This window comes from Athene noctua, chromosome 3 (assembly GCF_965140245.1).
Source record: "Athene noctua chromosome 3, bAthNoc1.hap1.1, whole genome shotgun sequence".
Classification (NCBI taxonomy): Eukaryota; Metazoa; Chordata; class Aves; order Strigiformes; family Strigidae; genus Athene; species Athene noctua.
In genome coordinates, this window is record NC_134039.1 from 69,460,108 (window position 1) to 69,485,861 (window position 25,754).

Consider the following 25,754-nt stretch of genomic DNA (forward strand, 5'->3'; position numbering starts at 1 on the left):
TTAAATTATAAGAAACTCAAGATAGGAATCATGTCTCTGTCTGAGTAGGTTTTTTAATTAATTCTATAATAGTATCTGAACTTATGTTCCAGATATAGTCATCAACATCTGAAAGAGAAGCAAAAACTACTTCCAGTACAGAAACCTTTCCATAATCTTTGTTTGCACACTGGACACAATGTCATTTTAGAATTTCCTACACAAAGAACTGGCACCACTTAATTCATAATAAATTAGTTTAGCCATTGTAATAGATGGATGGCCTCTTACACTGGTTTAAACCTGACTCGAGTCCTCTGGCTTGTCCCGGAAACTACACTCATGGGTATAATTATCAGCTTAGGACAATTACAACTGATAGGTTACTTTGTACAGTACTGTCCAGTTCCTCTCTTAGAGACTTTTTTACTTGCAAAGCCATTCTCTACCAGGCAAGTAATTTTACAGCAGATGCACTAATTGTTGGGGAAGAGTTTTGTATCTTGGCCTTTTAGCTCCTAATTTATTCACTCTAATGCCACATAATAATAGTAATATAAAAGGATTTTATATTTACCATATATTTATACACAAAATTATTTTTATATAAGTATAAAATTAATATAGAGGTAAATCTGAAAACCATGATACAATTAGTACAGAATAAAATCTCATGCTGTGTAAAGTACCTACAGAACTGAAGGCAGCACAATACCTAGCATATACATTTTGTTTCTAAACACATAAACCAAAGGGTTCTATAATGTGCAATGAGGTTCAAAATTAGCCAAACTCTATCTTACTCATAAGAAGGCAACAAACTATGTGAGACCAGTACCTGATGCTGCCGACAAATGCAAATAATGCAGTTCATATAACTGGTAAAGTAAGCCAGCACTAACACAGCACTTCTTAGTGCATGATGGTGACATCACAAAATAATTAAAGCGCAATTAGAATCAAAATGAACAAAGGTTAGATACTTAAAATATTCATACAGACTGAGACTTCCACTTCTGAGGTTTGACAAATGCAAAATTGCAAACCCCAGTTCTGTTGCATAAAAAGTCTAAGAATTGCTCTTCAGGAAAGCTGGTACTAAAAGTCTAGTAGTATTTTCTTAACACTGAAGACCTACCCCACTATTCTAAAGCCGGATCTCCTCCTGCCCCCAAACTGTGAGTCTAGTATGCTTCGACAGCTTATCTGTCCACTGCCGACCACTTCAATACAGAGCTGCCAACAGTCAAACTGAAATTACTAACAGAGCTGTCTGCATTTGAAAATCTGAACTTTAGAGAGAGAGACTGTACAAAAATACAGATTAAAAGAGACAGACACCTGTGGGAGTTTTTGAGGTCCTCTGAAATGAAAGGCACAGAAAAAACCTTGATATTATTAGCTAAAACATGGTACATTCTTGATCCAGTTTCACAAAGTCGTATCACATTAAAATTGGGTTCCAGCTGCTTTGTGGGAAGAATTATTAGTCTTACCAAGGAAGCTTGGACTCCATCTGGGCACAAATTGATAATGCTCTTCAGGTAGGCAACAGACCCTTCTAGAGGGACCCTATCAGGTATCACCTCCGCATGACCACACAGTAAAACAGAGGGAGGACATGAAAGTGCATGTAAGCAGCTGACACTGAATCTGACTCATATAGGCAGGGCTATGCTGGGACCTACACTCAGTGCTCCAGCCTGCTTTTCCAAACCCCAAAGTTGACATTTCCCTTGGCTTTATACTTGCATATAATGATTAGACTTCCAAAACTTATGTCAAAATTGAAGTATTTTGATCTAAGGTTGTTAAAGCAAGAATGCCAATACTGAGTCTAGGATAGCTACTTACTTTAAAAAAGCTGGGCAGAATTGGTCAGTATTCTTAGCAAATACTCAATGTTTTATGCTTAACAAAATTAAAAATTCGGTAATGCATGCAAAGCTGAAGTCTGAAGTTTAAAATATGCTTGCTGTATAAGACATCTATGTTACCAAAGAGAGCCTATTCTTGTAATATTTTAATATGTATTCCTTATACCCCAAATAGTAAACTTTAAATATATATATATATTAAAAAACCTGATTATTCTCAAAGACAGGAGGACTGAGTATTCCAGTTATATAGGACTGTTAAAGGAGATATTTAAAATATAAACAGCAAAACAGTAATAAAGGAAAACACTAAAACATGGATAGAAAACAGGTAATTTTTTTCCACTGGCTATTGTTATTGTAATGACAGTGCTAGTTAGTGCATCAAGACATCCTGTTACAACTGAAGGAAAAACAAATCATAGACTGTTCCTATTTTTTGAAAACTGAAACTCCAAATCAGTTCAATTCTTTTTCTGAAACACTCCAAAAATTTGATTTTTTTTCTACTCCAAATAAGAATTTATTTCTGCATTGTGACACACAGCCTATACTGCTACATCTTCTCTTTGTTGAGGTAAGAAAATTCTAGCCTTTGGGCTGGCTTCATTCCATATTGCTCTGGCCCACTCTTTCCGACCTCTTTGTCTTTTGCTCTTCCCTCTTTCAGCTCTTTCCAGCCACTCTATATCAAGTATCTCTGTGTCACTATGTCTCTTACTGCCTTTGCTGTGCTTCATACTAAGCAGTGTCTTCCCTGAAAACACACCTTTTCATTCTGAGAATGCACCACTTCAGGAACACTGCCCCACAGCTTTTTGACAGTTTCCCTTCTGTTGCTGCTGTGGTCCACATCTTTCCCTCCGCAAATCACTAAACCAGCCAACATTAGTGGGGAGTTATGTGGGAATGCTGTGTGGGGTTGGAGGAGATCTACACTGTGCAGGGCAATGAAGAGAGTCTGTACATGGGTCTGTGCTGAGTGCCCTGGTGATGTACAGCAATAGTAGTGTCAGAAACAACTCTATTTAACCCTCATTGATAAAAAAAAATCTTTATTGATTGCCATGAGAGGAAGAGATTCAGGGAAGGAAGTGGGAATTAATTGGCTGGAAAGTGAGTCTGACTCAGGGAAGTTGGTAACTGCCAGCTTAATTTATTTCTTTATGTAAGATGAATTTACCATGGGAGCTCACAGAATGAACAATAAATAGAAGGCACTTTTTGTATGCTTTAGAAAATACAGAAAGGACAAGAAAATTCTTATCACCTTCAGGCCTATCTGAGTTTTGTACTCCATCTCTTTATTTCATGTATTCTACTCCCTTCTTCTTGTATGTGCCATTCTCCCTCCAAATGAGTCTGTTTCACAGTAAAGCACCCTATTTTCCACCAAGTCAGTCATGTTTGCTTTCACAATACCACCTTTTTTCTTGCTGACTCCAGCTTAGCTCTGATAGCCTCTCTCTCCTCTCCTTTAAGGAAAGGCAACTCTTTCCTTCATCCCTTTTCATTTCTCTCCTACCTAATCCTTGGGGTCCCACCTTGACTAGTTCTTCCTTCACATTCAACTGGGGCTTAACTGTGCCCTCTCAAAAGGGATGAGTAAGGATAGAGTCCTTTGCATACGCCCTCCTAGGAAGGGTGCTAGACGAAACACAGAAACTCTCAAAGAAATACTCTGAAACAAGTGGAGGGAAATGTCACTTTCCCACTTCCACCTTATCTGAGAGAACAAAGAAGTTTGGAGGGCTTTCCTCCTTATCTTACTCCCCACAATCTGGATAATTAACAAAAGAAAGCATCTACATATTATTATTTTCTCAGATAGCTATACAAACAAGCACTCAGCCTGTCATTAGACCAAAAGTGCTTTCAGTCTAGAACTGCATGAAACTTGTTTATGAAGCATCTGTCATGCCTATAATATAGTTGAAATAATAGAACAGTTAGATATAAACAAGTTAGGCAAATAAAAAATACACTCATGCCTAAAGTTTATTTATGATATGAAAAATGGTATATAAAAAAAGGTTTTATGCTACAAACTTTCCTCCTGCAGTATGACCTCAACCCTTAACAGCAGGGGAAACCTAACTCCTTTACATCACCTTAAATAGGTAGCTTTCTAAGGTTCTGTCATCAAAGAAGGGATTTTCCCTGAATCAGCCCTGTGCAGAGTATTCTGAAAGAGGCATACAAAAATGTCTAGCATTAACTACTCTGTTCCAGGTGCTGGAGGTAGTAGTGCTATATTAATGTTGTCACTAATTTAGCAGTCAATTTTAACATTTTCTAGGACTCTTCTGACATGTCATATACCATCATAGATATTAAATCTAAGGTAAGTTAAAAATAAAGTGTTATATAGTTTAAAAATGCCATTTCTGACCATATTATCGTCTTTCTTGATTCACTTTTTTTTCTCTGTTTATAGTTTTCTGTGCTTAATGAGATTAAGGGGGTGGGGGGAAGTACTCCTTGACCATGCTGCTTTCATATAGGGCCAGAAGTGTAATTTAGTTCTAGTTTTATCTCACCCATTGAAGGTAAGGGTATTTACAAAAGTTCATCTCTCTATATCCTTTCACTTACTGGGGCAAAGATGTTACACTGACAGAAGCCCACCTTCATAAATGAATAGTTTTGCAAGTTTCTCTTTTCCCCCTCTTCTGGGGATAAATGGAATGTAAGATGACAAGCACAGCGGGTAACATAAACATATTACATTTTTTCCTTAAGCTGCCTCTAATAAGTGCAGACATGGCTTTTCCAGAAGGCAATTTGAACAGTGGATAGCCCAAAGTGTTTACACACATTAAGTTCAAGCAGAAAACCCACTCTTCTAGTCATCCTATGTTATCTTTAATACTGTAAAAGAGAAAAAGAGAGAAGCTTTCAGAAAACAATTCCAATATTGACACTGTGACCTCTGACATGCCCATATCATATCACTGTCCGCAGAGGGAGCTTACAGTGACCAAACTCCTGAATTTAGGAATGTCACATTGACCTATTGCCTCAAGTTAGCTAATGAATCAGACTGCAATCAGACTGCTATGATTTTTGGTAGTAATCTGCCGCAAGATATCAAGCACAGAGAACCATTCAGTGATGCAGTCCATACTTATGCTAATGCATAATATGTTCTCTAGTATTTTGTCCAGTTCAATCTAAAATGTCTGCAGTAATTAGGCTTCTAGCCACTCCCTCAGAAAATTGTTCCATAATCTAATGTCACATAACCTCCAACCATTTTTCTGTGCTGAAAGTGCCATCAGAGCACGTAGATGAAAGAGGATTAGACTACATGGGTGACTGATTAGGAGCATCAAGGAACTAAAGAAAAGGAAGGTGGTAGCATTGATGAACTAATGTGTCCAATGAAGCACAGGGAGGCTGAAGGTGTTGTCTTCCAGATGAAATGTGAAAGCAAGGCACTATTAAAGGCAATTAAAGTTCTCTCAGCACTCTTTGCAACAGTATCAGTGTTAACCCCTGGTTCCTGGCCAAAATCACATAATTAAATCCTTCCAAATCACATAATTAAATTCTTCTTTCCTAAGTATTTCCTTGCCCTATCATTTAGAAAGACAGCTTTCTCTTAACCTGAAATAGTGTATTGAAGCTGAGTTTAACCTCCAAGGAGGATGTTTATGAGTGAAAATTCCAGTTTCATCCAGTAATTCCAGGTACAAGGCTTAGAAAAGTATTTCACCTTTGATTACATTTTAGTTACACTTATCTCAGATCTATTTCCCTTATATATCCAAAATGTTTCCTTTCAATCTGTTGTGTATAATCCTTCAGAATCTTGTAGAAAATAATCTGCCAATTTGTTACATAACTATTTAAACCTAACTCCTCTACATCCCTGATTTGTTACTTGTGCTGGGTTTGTGTGTGGTGGATTTTGGTAGTGGGGGGTGGGGGTACAGTGGTGGTCCCCTATGAGAAGTGTCTTAAAGTTCCCCAGCTCCAAGTCAAACCTGCTTCTACGCCAAGGCCGGGCCAGTTAGCGGTGGTGGCTGCACCTCTGTGATAATGTATTTAAGATGGGGAACCTGGGAGGAGGAGTGGCAGCTGCAAGGAGAAGCACACATCTGTGAACACCAAAGTCAGAGGAAGAAAGAGGAAGAAAGAAGGAGGAAGTGGGGGGAGGTGTGCTGGAGCAGAGACTCCCATGCAGCCCGAGATGAGAGGGCAGGTTGTCCCCCTGCAGTCCGTGGAGGTCACCAGTGGAGCAGAGACACACCTGCAGCCCTTGGAGGACCCCACACCAGAGCAGGTAGTTGCAAATGAAGGAGGCTGTGACTCTGTGGGAAGAAGCCTCTGTTCTAGTTTGGCACTGGGAGGACTGCAACACACCAGAGGGACCCACACTGGAGCATTTCAGGAAGAATGCACCCTGTGGGAAGGAGTCACATCAGAGGAAGTTTGTGGAGAACTGTCTCCTATGAGAGGGACACCATGCTGGCACAGGGGAAGACTGCAAGGAGTCCTCTCCCTAAGGAGAAAGGAGCAGCAGGACCTACTATAACCCCATTCCCTGCCCCTTGCACTGCTGCGGAGGGAGAAGTTAGAGAAATTAGGAGCAAAACTGAGCCCTGGAAGAAGGGAGAGGCGGGGAAGGTGTTTTTATGACGTGGCAATATTTCTCACTGCCCTACTTCATCAAGTGTTTTTAGTGTTTGAATTAAATTAATGTTCTTTTTCTTCCCCTAACGTATCTGCCTTTTGCCAGTGACTGTAATGAATGAATCATCCCTCCCTGTCCTTATCTTGATTCCCACACCTTTTACTTTATTTTCTCCTTCCCATTCCTGAGGGGAAAGGGGTGAACAAGTGGCTGTGTGGTGTTCAGTTGCCCTCTGGGCTCAAATCATGTCCTTATTCCATAAACATTCTTAGATCATGGAAGGAAATCCACAGATCTACTTGCCATTAAGAAGCACTTAATCTTTACAAAAAGAAACTTTACTCAGCCTGAGAACCCATAAACCCGTATTAGGCCTGACTTTCAAGCTGTGATCAGTACAGACTCTCTGCTACCTGACTGCTGAAGAATGACTTTTTCTGTAGAAAAACTAGCATTATGCAAAATTCTGTTCTGCATCTTTATGCCACATCCAGTCACAGAACCATAGAATATCTCAAATTGGAAAGTACCCATAAAGATCATTGAGTCCAACTCCCAGATCCTTGCAGGACTATCTCAAACTAAACTATATGACTAAAAGCATTGCCCAGACACTCCTTGAACACCGACAGGGTTGGTGCCATGACCACTTTCCTGGGGAGCCTGTTTCAGTGACCAAGCACCCTCTCAATGAAGAATATTTTCCTAATGTCCCATCTGAACTTCTCCTCATGCAGCTTCATTCCATTTACTTGTGTCCTATCGCTGGTCCCCAGAGAGGAGATCAGCACATCCCCCTCCACTGCCTGCCTTGCAAAAGTTGTAGATTGTGTTAAGACCACCCGTCAGCCTTCTCTTCTCCAAGCTGAACAAGCCAAGTGACCTCAGCCGCTCTTGTAAGTCTTGCCCTCATGACCTTTCATCACCTTGGTGTGCTGGTCCGATGAAACCACAGTTAATGTCTCAACCTTCCAGTAAAGAACTTTGGCAAAGGAAACTGTTTTTATGGAAATGCTGGGACTGTGCAGGGAATGTCAGGGAGGTACAACAAGTGAGGGGATCCTGTGGAGGTGGGACCACACTTTTTGGAGGCTGAACTTCCCTATCTTGAGTGATTCTGTGAAGACCCAATAGCAAAGCTGTTTTCATGAAAGGTCAAACAATAGTCACACTTGCCGGGAAGGGGGAATTACCCCTGAACCCATCGACTCGTTTCCAGAAGAATCTAAAGGTGTAAACTGCACATGTACCAAAAGCAAGGAGAATTCTGGAAGCATAAACTGTGCATGATGCATAATTAGCCTTAACAAGTCCAAATACCCACCTGGAAGAGGAGCAAGGAATTATAAAAGGACACAAGTCCAAGCCCTGGGTGGCTGCGCCCCACCAGAATTTGACCTCTGGGCTGGCTGGACCAACGATGGACCAGGATTTCACCAAATCTTCCTTTTTGTCTTTATTCTTTCTCTTTTCCTCTCTGCCCTTTTCTCTCCCATTCTTATTCTGTATGCCCACATGTAAGGCAAGGCTTGTCTGGGAACGTTTAAGGCTTATCAGGGCATGTTATAAGATCTGCCACTAGTTGGTGTAATTTTAATGCCTGTTGCAAAGGTTGCAAAGGTTACTGACAAAGTTTCATGCCAATTATCTGTGGTAATCAAATAAAAATTGAGCTATGTGAAGTGAAGAATCCCTGGTGTTATTTTACCTTAATCCTGACCTGGGAATCGGCAAATCTGAGTCATCGTCCTGAGAAATTGGGATGTGACACTTGGTCGCCCTCCTCTGGACACACTCTAATAGTCTGATGTCCTTCTTATATTGAGACACCCAAAACTGCACACAGTACTCGAGGTGGGGCTTCAGTCTTTTGACTTTAGGTACCAAACACTTCATAACACAGTGAAGCCTTTAAACATTATTCTTGATGAAAATATTCCTTTAGGGTAGTTATGGATCTGCTTGTTACCTTTCCAAGCAATTGGTTGGCTTTTTTCATTGGTTGGTTGCATTTCTGTCATGTTTTTAATAATTCCTGTTGTGGATTCTCAGTCAGGAGGGGATTCCTAACTTATTTCCGTGTATTTTGTATAGCTACATCAGTGTTGCCATTGGTGCTGCTGCTACTGATATATTTTATATTGCTCACTTTCTGTCTTGGAGTTGAACAGTGGCATTTCTTCCCCAGCAACACTTCAATCTCTCACTGACACTTGACATTCATAACCAAAGAGAACAAATGCATTTTATGTGAGCATGTTTATAAGATTCTATCAAGTTTGTGATATTATTTAGATAAGAATTACTTAACTTGATTTGGAATGTCACACTGTCCTTAACAGTTTTGAGCAGGAAGCAAGGTGACTGGATGAAGTGCTAAGGCTTGGACAACCGGCCCAAACCAGAGTTGACGTATAGACGAATCCTGTATATTTTATAACTGATAAACATTGTGCTAGTAGGTATTGTACTAAGTTATTACAAACCACCTATGCTGATGCAAAAGGTGGAAGTATTGAAGCCTGAGCAACAGGCCCAGAACCGAAACTGCTAACTCAGTATGTTATCATTAGTGAAATATGTACGGAAGATGTAGCTATCTTGAATGTATATTTATCTTTCTTTGTGTGGATAAAATAACAGGGTCGTGGAGACTGTAGTCTGGCACTGTGGCCTGACGTGAGACCATAATCCACAATCCAGTTAGATAAACTGGGAAACTCCCTGAGCTTCTCCCTTGAGCCCTGGCCAGGCTCTGGGGGAATCTAATGTCAGATTGAAACCAGATATTTCTGCTTAAAACAAAGGTGCCAGCTATTCTGGCCTGTCGATCTCTGGTATATAAGGCTGGACCCGCTCACAGCAACTTTGTCAGCCTCACCTATGGGTGGACGCACCGCGTAGGATTTCCCTCTTGCCAGGACAGGCTCTCCAAACCCTCGTTGTAACCGGGGCTGCCCAGCCGCTGCGGGGCTGGATGATGGTAACATATGCAAGTGGTCATGTATCTTTCTTCATCACTATTCTCTCTCCCTCTCAGGCACTAATGATTTGATGCATTAAGCTGTATTTTCCTATTTGTTTAAGTGCACTATTCTGTCTTTTCTTAGTGTATGATTTCTGTATTATTGTTATATTATTTCTAGTAAAATACACCTGCTCTTTTCACTCTGGTGTCTGAGTTTAATTGATATCCCTAATCAGCAAAACTTCAGAGTAAAACTCAACTTCCTGTGCATTTCTAAATGAAAACTGACCGACAAGGCAGAAATTGCCATAATGTGCCAGTACCATGTATAGGAAGGGGAAGCTCACGAGTCACAGAAATAATTTTACTTCCATTGTCAGTAGCTGGGAATACCTACAGTTCTGATAGAGGCAACTGAATGAAAACAAAGTATTATACATGCTTTGTTTCATCTGTAAGTACAGATGCAATTGTAACTGCATAAACAGGAGTTGGGATGAGGAAAGGGAGAGAGGAATTATTATGGGAATTATTATTTCTTTAAGTCATGTTGAAAACTAAGTTTTATGCATATGTTGCTGGGAAATGCATAGCTCCTATCCTTCCCCTGCTACCTAAGGAAAGGAATACAGTTAAGGGTACTTTTTTTTTTTTTTTTTTTTTTTTCTGCTAAAATTACTTCTAAGTAGGAGTAAATAGAAATTATTAATATTCTAAGGTACAGCATAAGATGAGTACCCAATGGTTATTTCATAAATGAGCATATACAATGCTTGGAACACTGCAGATACATCATAACAAAAAACCACTGAGAGACTGGGAAGGCTCAAGAAAGTATACTAAAACTCAAAATAAGGGTACACAACCAAAATAATATTTATTCCATTTGTTAAAAGATATTCTAATATTGCAGTGCATTATTGCATCCTACCAGTAATATACACAGCATTAAATATGAGCACTGGTTAACAAATTCTAGGATTCTTTAAAAGCCCTGATTATAAACAGAACTGCTTTATTCTGTTGAAATTAAACTCATGACCACAGTCAGAATATTCCCAGGCAAATATTAAACCATCACATTCACACTTCTTTACTATTCCATGTGGCCTCACACTCAGTAGTAATATTAAGTACCTACAAATTAGGGCTTTAATTTTCAGGGGTGCTAGACATCTTCTAGACTGAAGGTCATCTTTACATACCAGCCATTCAATGAGTTTAACTGTTTAATGTAACCAAATCTTCAAAAATGAAAGAAAGTTCTAAACTTTTCTGTGATTCTAGAACTGAAATGTTAATATTGACAGTGGTTTTTGATACCCAGGCTCTCCATGCAAATGGAAAAAAGAAAAACAGAAAATGGATTATATTGTCTTTCAGACCCCAGGGAACCAGCAGAATTTTATTAGGACGATTTTTCCAAAATTTTCACTACAGGCAAAATATTCTCCAGTTTAAAGTAATCATCACTCTTTCCAATCTCTCAAGAAGAATAGCAAGATAAGCTAAATATGTGTTCTAATCTGTTTAATTTCATAACTACCTAAAAGAATTGCCAATTGTTTTGCTACCACCATAATATAATTAATACCATTTGCCCAGGGTCAAATAGAATCATAAAATCATATAACAGTCTGGGTTCCAACCCCCTGCCATGGGCAGGGACACCTTTTACTAGCCCAGGTTGCTCCAAGCCCTGTCCAACCTGGCCTTGAACACTGCCAGGGAGGGGGCAGCCACAACTGCTCCACTGTTCATGGAACAACATGTTCCACTACACCTGTCTCACTACCCTCATCATAAAAAGTTCCTTATGTCCAATCTAAATCTACCCCCTTTTAGTTTAAAACCATTGCCCTTTGTCCTGTCACTACAGGCCTGGGTAAAAATTTTTTCTGTCTTTATTATAAATTCCCTTTATGTAATGAAGGCTACAATAAGGTCTTGCTGGAGTCTTCTCCAGGATGTACAACCCCAACTCCCTCAGTCTTTCTTCACAGAAGAGATCTTCTAGCCCTCTGATCTTTTTCATGGCCAAATAGTCCCACTCTCCTAGACTTAAATCTTCCACACTATACAGTACACCGTTCCAGGTCCAGCAAAATTAATCAGTCTCCTTTTAACTTCATATCCATTGCATTTTGCCTTTTGATTTTACTTGTTTTAAATTGACATACCTTAAATGCAACTAAGTTAAATGTGTAATATTTACAGTGAGAAAACACTATAGTTTGTTTGTTTGTTTTTTTTAATTCCCTTTTTTTTTTTTTTTTTTTTTTTTCCCCAGTATGGTAAGATACTTTAGAATTATGAAGCTTTCCAGGTATTAGGTAGTTTTGTTTTAAGTGCATGGCCTAGGATTCTATTAATGATCAGTTCTGACCCCTACACCTCCCCATAGACTCCTAGAGATAATAAGAAGAGCAAGGTATTATTGATCGAAACTAATGTGGCTTCCTTGTTGATCCTGAGTTTCTGTGTTAAATAAAATCAATCAATGCCAGCTGAAAAGCATGTTAATCATAATATATGAACAAACTATACCGACTAAGATTCTACAAAAAATTATTTTGTACAGTGCTTGCAAAAAAATTTTATTAAAACCTTAAAAAGTAAAAAAAAAGACAATTTTGATTTACAACATAAATTGTCTGAAAACTTAGAATTCAGTTACCTGAGCTCCAGCTATTTGAAATTTAGGAATTCTGGGTATCAGGATCAATGTCTTGGGGTTTCTCACAGCAATTTGTGAACATAAAAGTAACAAGAACTCAGATCCAGAGTATGAAAATCTTCTAACCACAGAATTCAGGTAAGCAAATTAAAGATTGCCATCACAATTTTCTCAAGCAATTAAACCACTTCTCTGATACCACTTTTCCTCTCATCAACTGCTTCTATTTTCTGGAGAAAATTGCTGTTTATTTTTGAGCTATAAATATCTATTGGACAGAATTACTGGAATCTATTGAACATTTAAATGTTGATCTGACTCTTCTCAGGTTAATATACTTGTATTCTGTCAAATGCTTTGGCACAACAAATTTTATTTTCAGATAGATAGAATCCTTGTGAAAGAACACAGACCATGGGTGCACGTGTACATAAACTGTTACCAAAGACTTTTTGTCACTTGATTTAAAACAAGTTTAAATTAGTGAAGTACTGGACAAAAATAGAGAATAATTGCTATCTTCCAATATCTCACAGGCTCCAGCTTAAAAAACTGATGAAGCTTGACTCACACACAGGGAAATTACTCTGGTGATAAACCAGATGCCATGTTGAAATATAATCTTATCAAAGTAATGCAACTGAGGTCATTGCTATGGAATTTGACCTCAAAAAAGGGACTAGGGAATGCTAGTTGTAAATAATAATAATAGAACTAAAAGTGCAGGCAAACTGCTGTTATAATATCACAAAACCTACATTCCTGAATAAAAATTACATCACAACCAAACATACCAAATATACATTACAACTTTGTGGACCTAGGAATGAAGCTATCAACACTAAATCAAGCTTGAAATCAGGGTGAATACTGATGCCATTTTTTCAGGTTACATTAGCAATCTGCCATACTTAAAGACTGCTAGAAAAAAATGAGTAAATCAGCACTCGCCATCACAGGGAAACATTTCAAGAAAATCTCTGTTCTTCATGCTCTACTCAGACTAAGCGTAAACACAGCATTTTCATTTTTAAGAATTCTAGTTTTATCTATCTGACATATACTGTCTTCCATTTCTTAGGAAAAGACCTTAGCGATGTAGCACTGGAAAGTGGATTGGATTTTGGTAATCAGCTCAGGACTTACTTTAAGAGCTATGTTGACAAGTGCAATCTCAGACAATGCCTGTGAAGTTTAAGAGCCCTCAAATTACTTACTCTTTTTGCTACAATAATTGACACTTGCATTTCAGAGCTCCAGGAAATATACTGCATAACTGAATATATTCTAAGGCACTCCTCTCTATTAAACAATGGTACAATATGATGCATCTTAAGGTTGTAAAAATTACCAGCTTTGGTACTGTATCTTCAAAACGTTCTCTTGCTGGAAGCTGTAACACAATTAGTAGCTAATGTTTTCTTGTTAGTAGATTTGCAGGTGATGCTTTCTACACCTGCTTCCTTCACAAATGACTTTGCATTAATTATTAAAGGTCTATGGTCTACCACCTTTATGTCAGAATTAATCTCATTAGAATCAAGACTATATAAAGAATAAAAGTAAAATAAAGAAATCTTTAGAAATCAAAATGGCAGAGAAAAAACACACTCCAATGAATTTTTTTTCTTTTTGATCGCAGAAATGAAATCTCAAACAGCAATTACGTTCTTAACATCAACTATAATATAAATAAAGAAAATCTGAAAAAGCATACTCTATGTCCTATTTAAGAAATCTCAGAGACGGATTTATTTGTTTGTTCGGAAAATAGTATTCTTTAATTAAAAAAAAAAATAAAATTGTTTGATTGTTGCATTCCTAAACCAGCAACATTTGACTTAATATCAGAGAAAGAACTAGCTTTACTCTGACATAATATTATGTAAATTTCATGTGCTGTCCAGAAGAAAGCATTTAGTAGCTGTGTTTGAAACACTCTATTCTAGAAATGAATATAAACAGTATCGAAAAATTCAGCGCATATTCTTTAAACTATGAACCTGGTAAATTCATAGATGGACACTTGTTAGTCAATGGCCAATTTAGCTGCCAATTTTATGTGCAAGCAGAAAGTTAGAGACAAGATAATGTGCTCTATTATTCTTTCCTATATAATTGGGTTTATGGTTATGCAAAACTATTTTTTTAACTGCATTCATGAATAAAACCTACAGATCAAAGATTTGGCTTGTGCCTTCTTTTTAATTTGGGAATTTGGTATACAGTTCTAGGTATTATTAAACTTTTTGAGCTTTGATTACAAAACATCCCTAACAGTGTCCAGAGAAGCAAAGTAGCATGTCCTACATGTCTTGCCGTTATTCTTAGGAAAGGGCTCACCATCCTAACTATAAACATTTCACAAAGTAATAAAGAACCGTGTTATTAGATCTTATTAGAACTATGTAGAAAAGCTTTAAAAAATTAGTTATAACAATTGTACAAATAAGTTAATGGGAAGCTCTATTTTTCAACTGATCAACTTCCCAGTTATTTTTCAAATGCGGAGTACTAGATAAAGAACCCTCTCTGATTACACATTATCTAACCATAGATCCTGTCATTGAGATTCTCTGTTTTCATAAAATGATGATCAAGCACACTGAAAGCAAAAGCAAAATTTGAAATAGACCTTCATGAGTTCCCACGAAAAAAAAAAAAAAAAAAAAAAAGTTAAATTAACTTCAAACCTTCCACACTCGGAAACTAAGCTAATACAGCAATTGGATGGTGAGGTGTAGTCATGTCTTCTTATCAACATGTACATTTCAGCTATCTAAAGTCTCATCACCAAAGGTTTCTTAAGGCAAGACAGAGAAACAGTGAGTACCAGAAAGTGCTACATCTGATTTATCTTAGGCACTTAGGATGAGATAAATTACTCTGAGAAGGTGCCTTTTGCTCTCCACTGCATATAAGAGAAAACTGGAGTTACTAGGTTAGACACCTAACTTCGGATACACAAGTTACAGCAAATGAATTTCACCGTAGGCCATAACTGACTGAGGAAAAATTGTGTTTAGTTCCCATCAGATGATTGAAAACTTGTATTTTTCCTTAGAACTCTGTAGTTTTAAAATGGGAAACATATGCTGAATGTTTTAATTGCTAACAAGTATTTTTGCTAAAAATTACAACTATGAATGAAACAATAAAATAACTCCTTTCTTAAGCAATTAAGTCTTTTGATCTTACAATAAAACAGGAAAGAAGAGAATTACTGGATATAGTATGACATTACAAAAGAGACAGCTAAGAAACTGTCTTACTGAGTATCAAAAACAGTGAAAGGAAAATGCAAAAATAGAATGTGCATGATGTTCTATATTTAGCTTTGTGGGTAGGCTCTGAAATCTCCTTTGAGCTGTCTTCTTTGATAATCACTGGTAAGACCAAATTCTGAGGCAATGGTAGGGTGTTCTCAGCAATATTTTTATTTGAAAACTTAAACCAGTCAGTATTCAAAGGCAATCTATGAATTTATTATAGTTCTATACATAAACATCTTCCTTTTACTTTTGTGAACTGAACCTAAATCAAAACACAGTTTTGCATCAACTACTTTTAGTATGTCTCCAATTTTATTTTTAATATGAATCCTTGCTAATAACCTTGCACCAGCAGATCTGTCTTGAAGATTGTCCCACTGTAAACATCTTATTTAGCTGTAACACAGAAATTAATCTCAAAAAATTATTTCAAACTGAAAGATTTTCATACCTCCCTGTATGTCAGCAGTTTTCCAGCTGCATGCCATCACTGCATCTGCAGTGAATCATACAGAATCATCATTTTAAGGAGGGAAGGAATGCTGGACATGTGAGGTATATTCAGATACTATATTCCAACTATAGTATCAGTGGTTTCTTCAGCAACTTTAACTATCACACAGGAGCAGACACATTGCTTCACAGTGGCATAAAAAAACCCCTTTGAGGCTCTTTTGCAGTGGTTTTGGTTTTTTTGTTTGTTTGGGTTTTTTTAATGTTATAAGGAATAAAAAGTAGGGGAAAAAAGAATGCTACTTTACTGCTGATCTTATCATCACGTGCAAAATATAACAGAATCATGCCCTTAACATTCAACTGCATATTAAGTTAAAACAAAAGTGAAAATTCCATTTTAAAAACTGTAACTGAAATAGAAATACAGTTAGTCAGTAATATCCTTCTGGGGAATTTCAATGGTATTGCCATTGCTAGTTGGAACACATGAAAATTTCTTATATAGAGCCTTTATTTTTTTATGAGACACTACTAGTTTACACTTGCATTGGCAGAAACTGATTGAATAGATCTTTACTTCTTACCATCAACACAGGCTGGCCTTGCTCTTGTTGTACCGGCAATCTGTCCTTTTTTACATGCACAGCGAGCTGTTTGTCGGGCTATAGTCCTTCGGGGCTGACTGCTATCTCTGTCCAAAGTAACAATCTCACATGTACCTGCAGCCAGTTGACCTGGAAAAAGAACCAGCAACAGGTACCAGAGTCACTGAATGCACTACAGGCAATCTATTACAGCCGAATAGAGTCATGGCCCTATGTCACAGCAGACACGGCACAACAAATGGGCAGCCAGCTGATGGATATAATAAAACCGAGATGACATACAATTTTTCTTTGTGGTGGACATATGAAAACCCTGCAAACTGGTTCTGTCAGAAAATTATTATTGTTCCATAAAAGCCAGAGAGCTGAGGTCACACAGGTTACTTTTACTTACGTTGGCTAGTAAAGGAACAATCTGCTTTTACAACAATGAAATTTAAATGGTGTGCTCTTTATGTACTTTTAGAAAAGAAACGATAAAGTATACAGAAAACAAAAAACTTCCCAACATGTCCATTAATACAATAAAGTCTTAACTGCTTTTTGTGTTGTTTTGTGAAAGAAAAAGTCTTTCAAAGTATGCCCATGTTTGACCAGATTGTCATTCCTTTGGCTCTTGCTTCATTCAGTATGAATGAACACTATGAATGAACAGTAATTCATTCTCTACCTGACACATATTTGAAGTAGCTGTTCTTTTTTCTTTTACTAAATTTACTATGTAACCATCCTAAAAGGACAGTAAAATGATACTGTCTCGTTAGGTCAGTAACATTGTTTGCTTTTTATTGACTTCTCCAATATATGTAGCTTTTCCTGAAGAGTAAGGAAATCCAGAACACCAAATTCTGAATTTGAACCATGCTATGAGAGGCAAACCAAAAAGTTGGAAAAAAAAAAAAAAAAAAAATTAGTCTGAAACAAATGTTATAAATTTAAAATTATGCACTTCCTCTGGTGCAACCAATAGTAGGCTACTACTATACAAAAATATTTTTTACAAGCAAGAAAGATACATTCTAGAATTTCAGTGCATAGCAAGACTGAAAAAAATCCCAGCTATCACTTTGCATTACATATCATTTCTGGATTTTATGGTACAGTGGTAAATATAATTTTTGCTGGATTTTGTCTTTGTAGGCAATGAATTAAAAACCTTCAAATGAATATGTGCAAAAATATACCTGAAAATCACACACTTACTATGTTTTGTTTTAATAAAAAATAGGATTGGAACAAATGCAATATTGTATTTATAAAAAAGTTATGCAGTTTAAATAATATTTACAATAAATTATTTTTATACTGATGAAATACTGGAAAAAAAGAGACAAAAAGCAGAAATTCTAAATCTATATTAACATCAAAATAAAAAAAAAATACCCACAAAACCTGAGACATATATGAATAGCATTTAATAAGTATAAAAGCGTAATTATATTTCTGTATATTGCATTTTTTCCATTCAGAATACAAGTATATTCTCAGAACAGTTTATGATGCTTTCAGTTGTGTGGATAATGTTTTGAAACTGTCAGAATAGCAAAATATTGCGGGCTGTCAACACCATTGTGACTGGTTCACTGCTAAACCACCTAAATTTTATGTTGCTGTGACTCCTACACTGCAGTGAATTACAACATGCTAAAACTGAGGATCTCAAAGGTGAATATGAAACAAGGTACTCTACAAATTAATTACATATAATACATATATGTAATTAATATATATTAGGCTTTTATAAATACAGATGTGATATTCACAATAATGAATACTGTCAACATAGTGTTTAATGGCTGCTGGCAACTAGCCTTATGAGCTATGGTCAGTCCTGGGTTTCTCCTCTTTTCCACCCACCCTGTTAATAAAAACATCTCAGGATAAACATACTGATGAGAGAATTTTTATTCTATTATATGCTGTTTTCTTCTTTGTTTCCTCTGGAATCTTGGATTAAAAAGTAAAGGTTTAACAAGTTTAACATGTGGCACATGATTTTCCACATAAGGACAAAGGAAATTCAGCTACACTGAAACATCTTGAATTGAAATTAAAAAAAAAAAAAAAAAAAAAAAAGTGCATTATTTTTTCCCCCATCGCTAATATATTTCATTGGGTTACAGGAGATGTACTGCTCCCAAGGAATACAGCTGTCTTAGAAGGTCATGTAAAAAAGACATAATCAGAGGTGTATTTAGATCCTGACCCCTTAGGCATTTGAGCATCATGATTATGGTCCTGCACTGTGATTAGAAATTGAATAGAAAACAAAGAAAAAGTGGAACTATAAACATGGAATTTTTAAGTGTTCTTGGGAGTATGGGTTGCCATATTCTCCCCTATCTGTAAGTCTTCATACTACTGTTGCTTTATTAAGAGATATGGTAAATCATATAATCTAGGTGAATCATTACATAAAATCCCACTTCAGAGGGAAGGAAGCAGTTTTACAGCACAGTGAAGAGAAAAAGAACCAGGAAGCTTTATGTCAAGGTAATTTGTGAAGGCAAGAAAGCTTTCTAGGGAATGCAAGCAGTGACTATCAATAAGAATGCTTATAGATAACATTTTCTGCTTTTGGACCTGTCCAGATTTAGTTCTGCATAGGCTCATTTTGAGCCAGCTGGGCTCAAAATTTTTTTTTTATTTTTATGATTGTTTTCAGCTGTTTATTTTGTTTAGAGATAATTCTTCCAGGCATATTAACCTAATTTTTTGATGAATTCTAAAAACTGGGATACCTAAATGAGAGCAACTGCTATACAAAGATAATGTCACACTGCCTTTCAAGGAACTTTGTTCAGCTATTAAAAACATGGGGAAATTGGCAAGATTTTAAAAACATTTCATAGATTTTTTTATTTTTTTTTTTAAGATAATTTCTCTGTTGCCATTCTTTAGAGAATTAAAAGTTATTGTAGAGCTGCAGCAGCTCTTCCCACATATATGACATAAATACTTCCTGGCCCTTGTGTGACAGGGTGCAAAGACTGCAAGTATACTGAGCACTGCAACATAGTGTACATTCACTGTTACTTGGCTTTAGATCACTGTAAAGCATGAAAAGTATTAGTTAGGTTATGGAGGCCCATCTCCAGAGAGAAAATTATCCTGTTACTGTAAAGCATGTTCTTTGTCTCTCATTAAGTAGAGCGTAAGTGTACTGGCATACCTTACTTAGATGATATGTATGTTACTTTTGCTTTTTAAGAATTTAATCTAGAAATGTAAGGTACAAAATTAATAAGGAAAAAAAGGAATATACTCCTTGAAAATGTCGAGTTTCAAGAATTAGGATAGCTTTCATTTTCAGGGAAATTAACATTGACCTATTTCAAAGATATTAATGAAAAAAGGCTCCATATTTTTAGTAGATCATACTTATGTACAGAAAGCAATTCACCATCTTCTAGTCTGAATGAGACAATCTTGGGGGCAAAAAAAAAAATTCAAGCAACATTAGAGAACTCTGTTTCATTCTAGCCTTTTGTGAAAGTTTTTCTTCCAAGAAAAAAAAAATTACTTTCTTATTATTTTATGGACCAAGCATACAGATCATTTCAGAGTTACCATCATTCAGTTTTCCATGTAAGTGGGTATTTCTTTGTTGTTGTTATTGTTTTAATATATATATATATACATATTTTATACTTTATAAATATTTATTTTTAAAGTTTATTTTAGTAATTAAGACCACACTGAAAGTTACTTGATTTTGTGTTGCCACCATCTGGTTACTAAAGAGAGAAAAGGTTCAGGTTCTTTAACGCTCTTCTATAATGTTGTACTGCATTCTTACAATGCTAGTTGATACATCCCCTCTCTCTTCCACCACAAACTCACATGTTTCTGCATGGAATTCTTTCAAGAAAAAGGAAAACTACAGGATTCTGAATTAAAGATATAAGTCAAACTAAACCAAAAACAAAACCAAAAAAACCCACAACAGTTAAAATTCCAAATACAACGGAATTAGTCTTTTTGCTTCTAGCTTGCATCCATGGACTTGTTCACAGCAATTGCTATACTCAGCACCTATTTTACTTTTTTTCTGAATGAAGTAATCGTGATCAGTTCTGAAACTGCTTTCTGTGAGACTTTCATGGAATTCTGTAGGAATCAGTGAGTTTAGGTACATATATTTAGCAAACAATGCAGGAAATACCTCAAGGTAAAACAATCATATTTTTTTCTTTAGTACGTACATTCTTGAAAGAGTTTATTATTGAAAAGTTAAAATGAAATGGCATTTTTTATGTGTATTACTAAGAGCCCTCTGTCAGGTGTAAGCCACTGCTGAAAGAACAAAAAATTTGAAAGATCTGTATTGTCTACCATAGGTAAAACTCTCAAATAGTAAATATTTTTCCATTATACAGAGGGTACCTGGGATAGCATTTTAATATTCTGTGGAGGAAATTATTTCTGTTCTCTAATAGAAAATAAAATCTACCTAATCCACACTAATTACAGAACGCAAGTTATAGATATTATGAATTCTTAATTTATGCATGCTGGAAAGCTGAAGACTTTCCCTCAAATTCATTTAAAGAAATAAAATCAGATGACGAACTCATTTTTTCTGTGGGTACAATGAAAATAAAACTTGATCTAAATATATGAGTCTTTCCAGGGTTTTAGATTTCATGCTCATCCAGAAAATCTTCTTCTGAATCGTATATGCAGGCTTATATTATAGTTTCAGTGAACAATTTTTTCATGCATCACCAATTTGATGCCTAGCAACACAAGCTCTCTTAGTTCAAAATGCATCAAGTTAGATGTTATTAAAATTCTTGGCTAGATTCAGATAGTCTTTTGTCAGTGAACACAATGCAGGAGTTGTTTCAAAATCAGATCATAGGAATACATTCAGTAGTTTTCTATTACAATATTGAAGTCTTTCTGACAACAGAGCCATGCCAACTCCTAGGCAGAGCTGAATATCAACAATTCCTACTGAAATAAAAGGGAACTTAGGTACTTAGTGTCATTCATGATTTGCAGCTTGATTTTAACTTGAGTAACAAACATCTAAACATCTTTCAATTAAAAAAAAAAAAAAAGTATATATTTAAGTGGAATTTGAAATTTTCTATGTCCTTTATATATCCTTCCTCAAAGAAAATGTCCTGAAAGCAGATCTCTTACACTGAACACTATCCAATTTCAGACAGTCCTATTACCTTTTATTTTTTAGTTTTAGTTCAGAACAAGAGAGATTATGGCAAGGAATTGGTTTGCCCCAAAGAACCACACTCACTTTTAAGGTACAACAGCAAAATTTGTGGAAATCAAACTAGTATAAAATAAGAAAAAGCAACTCCCACAAAGCTTCTGAAAAAACTTATTTAATCTAAAGTAACAGACCAGAATTGGCTCAGCATCTGTAACTCAATATGGGAAAAACCTGTTCAAATTAATCAGCACAATTTCAGAATAACTATCAAGCAAGAACATTGTTTCAATCTTAATTTATGTAATACAAAGGCATTTCAATTTTTTAACAGAATATATTCATGTAAATACACTATTTCCCTTTTCTGTTACTAAAAAGCATTTGTGTCCAAGATGTTTCACATATCATTTAGGACCTTGTATCTTTCTGCTGAAAAAAACATTGTGGCTGTTTAAGTAACAAACTACAGAAAGCAATTCTTCATGCTAGTACAGTTAGGCAACCTGTTTAAAACAGTCTTTACCAGTTTTTCTTGAGGGTATGATTATGCTGTTTGTAGAAGAAGACAGGATCAACGTCACTGTCTGAAACAAAAAGTAACTAATCTGGATAATCCAGATTTACCAGTGTAATTCCCAGGTGCCAAGCAACAGACCAAATTTTCCAAAACTTTCCACAGATTTACTTCATTACAGTTTCAGAGCTATATCTGGCTGGAATCAACCTTACCATGTGACCTCTATAGCTTCTCAATCTTAAAAGGAGTGATTCTGGATTTCAGTGGTAGAAAATCAGAGAATTTGTCTCCAAAGATGTGGCTTTAGTGCTCATTTCATGAAGGAAAACTCACTGTAAAACCCAGTTAAATAAAACTTATGAATAACAAGAGAAAAACACAATGAATGCCTTTTCGTTTTAAGAGTCAGTTTAAGTATTTTCAGAGTTCCACTGCAATGAAACAGTACATTATGTCCCCTTAGTAATTACTAATCTTATTGCAATTTTCAGAATACCACTTAGCCATCTCAAGCACATAAACAGCACAGACATTAGGAGGACAGGAAAATGGCTTTCAGCCCTTACATTCTGAAATAAGCAGTAAATTTTAATTAAGATAGATCCTACTCTTCTAAATAGTTGCACAGGAAAGAAAATAGCGTCTGTGGAGATTCAAGATACATTCAGGACCCATTTTGAGATTTCTTTTTTCCCCAGATAAGACTAATTCCCTAACTTATTGTACCTGATACTGCTATTGTACATAATTGCTTAATATTTTCTTGTATAATTATGACTAATTTCCCCTATATCTTACTATTAACAATGTAACAGAAAGTAAAATAAATGTAAAACCAAAGTTCAGTAAAAACAAACTTCAAGGTTTCAGTTTCTGAAGGCAGTTCTCAAACAGAATTGGTATTAAGGGGAATTCCAGACCAGAAAATGTTTGAAAAATCAAGTCAAGAATATATAAATACCTGTGGAAGCAAGGCGTTTATGTATATGAACCTAATTCTAAATAAGTTTTCCTATTTGGTACACTATAAAAAGTATTTATGCTGATCCCATGGTTTTAGGAGATGACAATGTCATTCCTCAAATTCCTATATAAACTCAGGTCAAATCCGTCATATTTGATATACTGCAGTTTGCTAATAAGAAAAAAAAAGAAAACCACACCTGAAGTACAGTATTGAGAGGGAAATTTATGTCAGGGCACACCCTGCCCAGAGCCCAGGACCCCCTTCTAGCCCCCGAGGCCGTCAGGCCCTGTCCCAGGGAGGCCGCAGCAGGGCCGGTCGCCAGCTCCCCGCAGCCTGCCCTGCCTGGCCACCGGCCCACCAAGCCAGGCCCGCCCGTGGGCCCGTGGCCCGGCCTGGCTTTGGCCTGGCCCCAGGGAGGTGACTTGCGCCTGGGGCTGGGGCTGCCCTGGTGCCTCCCTGGTTGCCAGGCTGTGCCCTGCTGGGTCTCCTGGGGAGGAGCTCACTGATGCCAGCATGGAGATGGGAAATCCATCAATCTGCAGCACCAGGAAAGCCAGTGACCCTTGCACCCCTCATTTCAGTGACACAGATCAGAGCTTCCACCTTTGAGAAATATCTTTTATGCACATTCATGCAAAAATCAACCAAATGAATCCCATTAATGTTGATTTTGTGAATATTACAGAAATACCCACCCCCCACCACCACCCCCCCACATAGTAATTTCTGGGCTTTTGTATTGAGTTTCCATGTCTCGTTTTGGATAGTGACCTAAAAGCAGACCTTACAAATAAGAAAATCGTGTAACTGATGCTACCAAAGTTAAGTAGACATGACAAGGCATTTAAATCCTTTCTCTTTAAGTAAGTTCTACCTCTGTGTAAATCAGTGTGAACTGCAAATCTCAGCTACACAGAACTACTCCAAGGAGGACCTGCAGCTCTGAGGGCCTCCTGTTCACTCCTCTTCATGCAGGTTTAGTTAATTGCTTCTGGAGGCCTCTATTGGTTACAAAAAGTGCATGAATTCAAGATTAAACAAAGTTATGCTTATTTGCATAAATTGGGAAGTGGCTGTCACTCCACTATCCTAAAAATATTCTAAGACTGTTAAAATAAGAAAAAGAAGAAAAACACCCCTGCATGTCTTTATCAGCCTCTACATGTAAAATAAACCTAGTCTGTTTATAAAACAAACAGAATAGCCATAGGGGGAAAAATGTTATTAGAGGGATGCAGATATTTCTCTTGAGAAAGACAGGAATAAAAAGCACAGGTTTGTCTAAAAAGCTACTGACATTTGTTGGAGCCAGAAGCTGTATGTCAGGAAAGAACAAGTCTGTTGTGTTAGCAAAATATGTCACTGCAGGGAGCATGAAATCAGTTTGAAGGAACATGCAGATAAAGCCATATATCAGAAGTAGATATAATATAGCAGCCCAGGTAAACTGTTTTTAACTTCTCATGTTTTCTTTTTTACAGTCAAACTAGAATGACTTGAAAACTATTTACATATGTAACACAGCCTTTAAAAAGTCATCAAACAAGTGCCCTTCCAACTGGTATCATGATCTGCACTGCAAGATCCTGGGCTCAACAGCAGATTTGAGGTAAAATTTGGTCCAGTAGGGGACATGTGGGAAAGGAGGAACACTATGCTGAAATTCTGTTTTGTTAGAACCTGTCAATATGTTTTAGCCCTTAAACTGCAGAAATAATAACCCCAGATTTCTAATTACCATCCACCAGAAATTAAGTTATATCCTATGTAACAAGAACTGTGTTATTACTCTGTGCCTGTGACAGGTTTGAAAACCTGGAGGCCAAAGCATGCAGCTGAAAACAACTGCTATCTAACAATATCCAGCCTTATTAACATGCCATATGCTAACTCACAGCTATGAATGAATAAAACTTTCAAATGATGGAAATTTTCTGTCATTTTTGTAGGACAAATACAATCACACTAAATTATCCACGTACTCTTAGCAAATCTAAATAATTTATTTAAAGTAAGCATGTTTATTTTGGCTACTGCAAAAATAACTACTACTCTCCCATTTTGCAAAAGCCTGTGATGCAAAAATTCATCTACTTTCTAGTGATGGCACTGTGAAACAGTTGTTTTTTTGGTAATCTAGCTGGTAGGTTTAACCTGAAATCACTAGATAACAGGGAAACTGTTACAGTAGCCAGTATCATTCTTTTCCCATTTTTTTCACAGAAAGAGTCCATAAACATTCTCCATACAAAATATAGTCTCTCAAGACTTTGTACTCTGTGGTACTGCACTTACTGAGAACATATAGGTTCAACAGCTCACACATAACCACAGGGAAATATAAACTTATTTTAGTAATACTGCAAAAGTAACCACTGAAAAATGGAGACAATGAAGTAGCACAGTACCCATATCCAAGAAGGAAACAAATTTCAGCAATTTTGAATGTCTTACTACACCTGAGAAGAAATAGTCCCACTGAATAATATATGACATTAATTAGAAATATTATGGACAAACCCAAATCAGGGTTTGATGCTGAGAATCTTGAACAGATCAAGGATCATCAGGCCCAAAGCTTCAACAGGCATAATTTGTACCTCTTGAAGTGCCTCCCT

General features: G+C 36.6%; 1 protein-coding gene across 6 annotated transcripts in view; it reads right to left on the reverse strand.

The window, feature by feature from the left end:
• Window positions 1–25,754, reverse strand: part of TAFA5 (TAFA chemokine like family member 5) — a 453,463-nt gene that overhangs the window by 187,486 nt on the left and 240,223 nt on the right. For all 6 annotated transcript variants that reach the window (XR_012633434.1, XM_074903248.1, XM_074903249.1 and 3 more), the window contains one exon: window positions 16,453–16,602. Coding sequence is in view for 5 of the 6 variants with exons in the window: in XM_074903248.1 (XP_074759349.1) it covers window positions 16,453–16,602 (150 nt within the window). In the remaining variant the exon portion in view is untranslated. The remainder of the gene's footprint in view (window positions 1–16,452; window positions 16,603–25,754) is intronic.